Source organism: Mobula birostris, chromosome 6 (assembly GCF_030028105.1).
Source record: "Mobula birostris isolate sMobBir1 chromosome 6, sMobBir1.hap1, whole genome shotgun sequence".
In the NCBI taxonomy this organism is placed as follows: Eukaryota; Metazoa; Chordata; class Chondrichthyes; order Myliobatiformes; family Myliobatidae; genus Mobula; species Mobula birostris.
The window spans coordinates 181,063,527-181,070,066 of record NC_092375.1 but is presented as its reverse complement, the minus strand read 5'-3'; the positions used below and the strand labels follow the sequence as shown (position 1 = coordinate 181,070,066).

At 36.6% G+C, this 6,540-nt stretch overlaps 1 protein-coding gene across 4 annotated transcripts in view; it reads right to left on the bottom strand.

The window, feature by feature from the left end:
* Nucleotides 1-1,165: 1,165 nt before the first annotated feature.
* The window catches only part of LOC140199629 (sodium-driven chloride bicarbonate exchanger-like), a 248,613-nt gene continuing 243,238 nt past the window's right edge, over nt 1,166-6,540 (bottom strand). For 2 of the 4 annotated variants that reach the window (XM_072262024.1, XM_072262025.1), the window contains one exon: nt 1,166-5,549. In XM_072262024.1, coding sequence (XP_072118125.1) covers nt 5,471-5,549 — 79 coding nt within the window. In that variant the 3' untranslated portion in view covers nt 1,166-5,470. Of the gene's footprint in view, nt 5,550-5,863; nt 5,892-5,976; nt 6,017-6,540 lie in introns of all 4 variants that reach the window. The other 2 variants (XM_072262027.1, XM_072262026.1) reach the window with 2 other exon arrangements.

Here is a 6,540-nt window from a genome sequence, read left to right as displayed (position 1 = left end):
GTACTTTATTGTCAGGAGGTGGTAGAGTTTTGAAGAAAATAAACAAAGTAATATGTTATGTAATATGTTATGGCTTTGGAACTATCAATCTCAAGATATCAAATACTAAGGTTTCATATAAAACTTAAAAGCAGCAGTTAGTGTTTCCAATGGAATACATAAGAAATATCGAGATGGTCCCAACCTCATCTGTAATGTCAGGTAATTATTCTGCATTTTATACCTCTTGATTTTGCTTTCCTCTTCATCTTCACCCTTCCTCATAGACACCATTCACTACTCAGTCTGCCCTGGTTTCCTCCCTCTCACACAATAACGTTTGTTTTCTTCTCCCTTCTATATGTGTTTTATCGCTAACTTCTGGCAAATCTGAAAGTCCACCAATCTAAAATGAACTGTTTATTTCTGTTCAGATTCTATTGAAATAGCAATATTTTTTTCCAGAAGTTTCGATTTAGATTTCAGATTCCCAACATAAGTTATGTTTTCCTCTATGTGTTCTTTTAAGGGGTTACCTCTCATCCAATAATGGATACTGGCAAGCATAGACAAGGGAATCACTGTGAGATATAGTCAGTGTTAACAATGTACAGTACTGTGCAAAACTCTTCCACACCCTAGCAACAGTGTATGTGCCTCAGACTGTAGTGATTTTATATATTGCACAGTACAGCTGCTTCAGGAAAAAAAAATCATGACATATTTGAGTGACAAACCTGACTCTGATATAAGAACAAAAGACATAGGAGTGGAATTAGGTCATTTGGGCCATCGAGTTTGCTCCACCATTCAGATGATTGTAGATGAGAAATGTGAATAACTTGTTCACAGCGATATTTGGAAAGTTGTTAGAAATTTAGGATTAAATCCTAAATTATGTAGCTGTAATGATGGATAACAATTTTTAAATATTTAAAACAGTTGCTGAAATTTTTCATAAAAATTATATCATGTTGTTTAACATCTTGTTAGGAAAGGAAATTGAAAGAAAATTAAAATGTCATCAGTGCTTTGGATTCTCTTACACTTTTGCAATATGGAATGTCCATAAAAGATCACAAGTAATGATCAATATAGAGTAAATCTGTATTTATATTTCTCCATAAGTCATGATGCTAGTAGCTCTAGCTGAATTTTATCAAGAAATTACAATAGTTTAAAATAAAATGGTTTATCAATTTTAATACTACTTAATCATCTTATACATGTTTTTTTTCTGATTCACTCTGCAAAATTATTCACACTAAGTTTAAGACAATAATAAATTTATAATTAAAAATCATTATGGAATGAAGTGAACCTCTAAATTCAAGTAACATTGTACTTGTTATGAATAAAGCAAAGTACACAACACCAGAAAAATATTGGTAATTCAAAAGTGTTTGCTCATTCTTCTTAATACTTTGAAACACTTCAAGGATGTTGCTGTTTGTCCTTGTCAGGCATATTTACAGAAAAATGTTGATCCCTTGAGCTGGTGTCACTTCATTCGCAGATCTTTTAGAAACAGTTTTACCACCCAGAGAAAATGTACTGTACTTTAGACATTTTAAACTGAGCAGCTGCTTAAAAATTACTGTCATTAGTATTATGTAATTATTACCAGGGTAAAACAACAACTGTTGAATTCTCCCAACAGAATTTGGAAAAGGGGCCAAGAAATTAATTTTCTTTGTGCTGAAAAAATTAGTGTAGTTAAAATGGGTTTAATCTGTGCAAAGCAAAAGTGCCATTTCAGAATGTCATCAGTCTTGAATTTTTGGTGGAAATGCTTCCAGCATAAAGCTAATGACATAATTTCATGGGCAACCTGTTTATAGGTGTGTTACCTCACCAATCTAAAAAGAGCAGTTGAGTATTACTTATTGAGTAACGAATTTACAGCTGGAATGAGATTATTAAATAGCCAATCACAGTGAAATCACAATTTTTACCAGGCTGTTCCACAGCTTTTAGCAGTTTCACTGACTATTCTTCAAACTTCAACACATAAGACCCGTTCTTGTAACTTCCATGATGTCTCTACAATATTACTTTCAAATTGTCTGCTTTTAGGGTGAGATGGAAATAGAACGTATGGGGTGGAGGAGGAATAACTGGCAACTACATGGAGAGAAGGCACAGGAGGCCTCATCAACAAAGACTTCAGCAATTCAAGGCCTAAACAGATCCATGCTCATGTCAAGAGTTCTGAGGAGCAACAAGTCTTGAGGTAACACTTCAGCATGGATGTCCTCACAGATTTGTGAACTCTTGTGACATCATACATGGTCACATATGCACTGGATATCTCTCAGCATCAATGTTGGTCACCCCGAACATCCTAGTCTAGGAGTATTTTGGGTCTCAGCAATCCGTTCTCTACACTACCTTACAATGCTGTTTGCCGGTATATTAAAGAGTCACCCAAGCTTTTTACTCAAACGTATATGCCTTTCCTTTAGCTCACAAGGGCAGGTAAATCAGACCAGAAGATTTGTTAGCGTTGCAGATTTTTTTTCAAAGAAGAGACACTTGTGAATTTAATAGTGTAAAACTTTTAACTTACTGGGGATCTGCTAACAACCTCCTGCCATTCAAAGACTCCAATGTACCCAGTCCATTTATCCAGCAGGCTCTCTAACTATAAGACTATATAAGACATAAGAGCAAAATTAGGGTATTCAGCGCATCGATGCTGCTCTACTTTAAGTATAGCCAATGACTTGACCTCCACAGTCATCTGTGGCAATGAATTCCACATATTCATCACTAAATAAATTCCTCCTCATCTCCATTCTAAATGGACATCCCTCTATTCTGAGACTGTGCCCTCAGGTCCTAGACTCCCTCACTAAAGGAAACATCCTCTCCGCGTCCATTCTATCTAGGCCTTTCAATATTCGATAGGTTTCAATAAGATCCATCCTCATTCTTCTAAACTTCAATGAGTACAGGCCCAGAGCTATCAAATGCTCCTCATACATTAACCCTTTCATTCCCAGAATCATTCTCATGAACCTCCTCTGGGCACTCTCCAATGAGAACACATCTTTTCTTAGATAAGGCAACCAAAACTGTTCATGATACTCCAAGTGTGGTCTGACCAATGCTTTATAAAGCCTCGGCATTACATCCTTTCCTTTTTATTCAAATCCTTTCGAAATGAAGCTAACATTGCATTTGGCTTCCTTAACACTTGACTCAACTTGTAAGTTAAACTTTAGGGAATCCTCACGTTGATTCCTTTGCACCACTGATTTCTGAATTTTCTCCCTGTTTAGAAATATTTTCATGCCTTTATTCCTTCTACCAAATTACAAGTCCTTACACTGCCCTACAGTATATTCTATCTTCCAATACTTCACCCATTCTCCTAATTTAAGTCCTATAATTCCTTCCCTGTAATAACATGGGCTCTTATCTTGCTTAGCAACCTGATGTGCTGCACCTTATCAAATGGCTTTTGAAAATCCAAGTAAATAACGTCCATTGTATTTTCTTTGTCTACCCTAACTGTTATTTCCTCAAGGAATTCCAACAGATTTGTCAGGCAAGATTTCCCCTTAAGGAAATCCTGGTGACTTTGGCCTATTTAATTATGTATCTCCAAGTACCCCAAAACCTCTTCCTTAATAATGGACTCCAAAATCTGTCCAATCACTGAAACTAGGCAAACCGGCCAATAACTTTCTTTCTTCTGTCTCCCTTGCAAGTTCTGTGACACTTAAAATTTTCCAGTCCTCCAGAACCATTCCAGAATCTGGTGATTCTTGAAAGATCATTACTAATGACTTCACATCTCCTCAGCTACCTCTTTCAGAACTCTGCAGTGTTATCCATCTGGTCCAGGTGACTCATCTACCTCAAGGCCTTTCAGCTTCCCATGCACCTACCCCTTAGTAGTAGCAATTGCACTCACTTCTGCCCCTGCCACTCGAATTTCTGACAACCTGCTAGTATCTTCCACAGTGGAGACATGCAAAATACCCCCTAAATTCATTTGCCGTTTCTTTGTTCCCCCATTACAACCACTTCAGTATCATTTTCCAGTGGTCCAATATTGACTCTTGCCTCCCTTTTACTCTTTATATATCTGAGAAAGCTTTTGGTATCCTCATTTGTATTTTTGGTTAACTTGCCTTCATATTTCATTGTTTCTCTTACTGTTTTTTTCATTGCTTTCCGCTGATTTTTAAAAGCTTCTCAATCTTCTAACTTCCTTCTGATTTTTTGCTATATTGCATGATCTCTGTGATATTATGCTCACCCCCCATTAGCCACATCCTCCCACCAGAATGCTGCTGCTGCTTTGCAATGTATCTATCTTATGTCTTCTGAATATTCCTAGTAACTCCAGCCATTACTGATCTGCTGTCATCCCTCCTAGTGTCCCCTTCTAATCAACTTTGGCCAGCTCTTCTTTCGTGCTTCTGTAATTTCCCCTTATTCCACTGCAATACTGATATATCTGTTTTTAGCTTCTCCCTCTCAAACTGCATGGTCCCTCCCCTCTTCCAGCATTGGTACAGCTGTTGTTCACATTGCTTTTCACAGGGTAAACCTGCTGAGTGCAGCTAAGTGCCGCTGCCTGTGTTTGAACATATTGAAGCACACCAGTCTATGAGTGGTAATGAAGTGGAAACTATGCATCACCACCAGGGAAATTTTTTCAACATTACCTAATGGTGCTTCTGGTAACGCTTCTTCAAACAATATTAGCACATTACACATTACTTTTTTAATGCACAAAGTAGAAAAGGAATTTCAAGGCCAGTAAATTCAAAACATTCCCATATTTAAACAATGCCGGCATTTACAAAATGAAGTCCATCTCATGGTTATTGTTTCAACTTAATGTGACATGTTACCTTGATTTGTGACCTTCAAATCAATTCAAACTGGATTTAGGGATGAACTAAAACTAGGAAATATTAATTTTATATAACTATAATTTTGTGAAAACCTATACATATATTTTAGTGATAAAGTTTTTGGATACTGAGTAATACAATCTTACAGAATATGAAAAGCATCTAAAAAGATATTTAGTTTTGAATGGGACAGTACCTAAACACAAATCATTACTTTTAAATATTAAGACTTAAATATGAATTTGTAAACCAATATAAAGCAACATGTCATCAGAGCAGATAATCACATATTTAAAATGTCAAATCACAAACACTGACTTTCAAATTACAGGTATAAAGTCTAAATGAGATATTTGACCAGAACATTACAACAAATTGCAGTCTTCTAACATTAACTGCACACTGAATACACTAATAGTTTTATATTTAAAATCTTTGATTTATGTTAGTACCTAATGGGAAAAACATTGCAGCCAATGTAAATTATCATACGCTGGTTTCAATAATAAACTGTTACATTACAACACTAATAGATTTGGAATTGAATCGAAGGGAATTGTTAAATGTGGTACTGATTTTCAATGAGCAGGAAAACATGGAACCAAATGTAAAATAGATTAAAGACATGTTTCCCTGTCGATACCCTTCCCTGAGTAAGCTTTCTTCTCTTTTCCCATTTCATTGTAAGCAGGGCAGCTGAAAAGTGGAAAATAAAGAAACAAAAATAAATTTGCCAATGTTCGGTTAGAATGAACCAGAAACGCTACAAAATATAACTTGCAGTGACTACCGGTGGAATGATCCATGCGCTTGTTTAGGATGCTGTGCAATTCAGCATTTGTAAATTTTGTTTCATTCAAATTAATAATTTAAGGAAACAACATATCAGCAAGCAAGAGAACAAAAAACAAAATCAAACCTTTTACACTACAGCTGTGCAGATAAAAATTAATCGAAGTTTACTTTGTGTAATTTGTGCCTGGTTTCTCAGAATATTTAAAGGTTCTTACCTCATTCGGTTCTGTAGCTTCTACACAGCTTGTGTAAAAGAGTTAACAGTCAAAAAACGTTACACAGTAATGACGCATAAACGTTGAAAAGATCAAAGGGATGATGGACTTACCTTTTGGGGAATTAGCTTCTAGAGAGGTAAGGAAGGGGAGCTTATGACAGAAATGGAACGGAAAAGGTAGGTTAAGAGAGATGCTACTCCTTAGACATTCAACACTGCTAGAAATATCATTGCATTAGAACATAGAAGAGTACAGCACAGGAACAGGCCATTCGACCCAGAATGTTGTGCTGAACCAGCTAAAAAGCAAATCAAAACCACCCAGGCACTAATCCCTCCTACTTGCACCATGTCCATATCCCTCCATCTTCGTTCCATCCATGTACCTATCTAAACGTCTCTTAAAAGCCTCTAATGTATTTACCTCTACTGCTATACCAGGCAGCGCATTCCAAGGACCTATGACTCTGAGTAAAAAAAAAACTTACCCCACACATCCCCCTTGAACCTACCTTTTTTCAACTTCAGTGCATGCCCTCCACTATTAGACATTTCAACCCTAGGAAACCCTGTGGACTCTATGCCTCGTATAGCCTTTACCAGATCTCCCCTCAGGATTCTGGTGCTCCAAAGAAAAAACCCAAGTGTATCCAGCCTCTCATGATAGCACATACC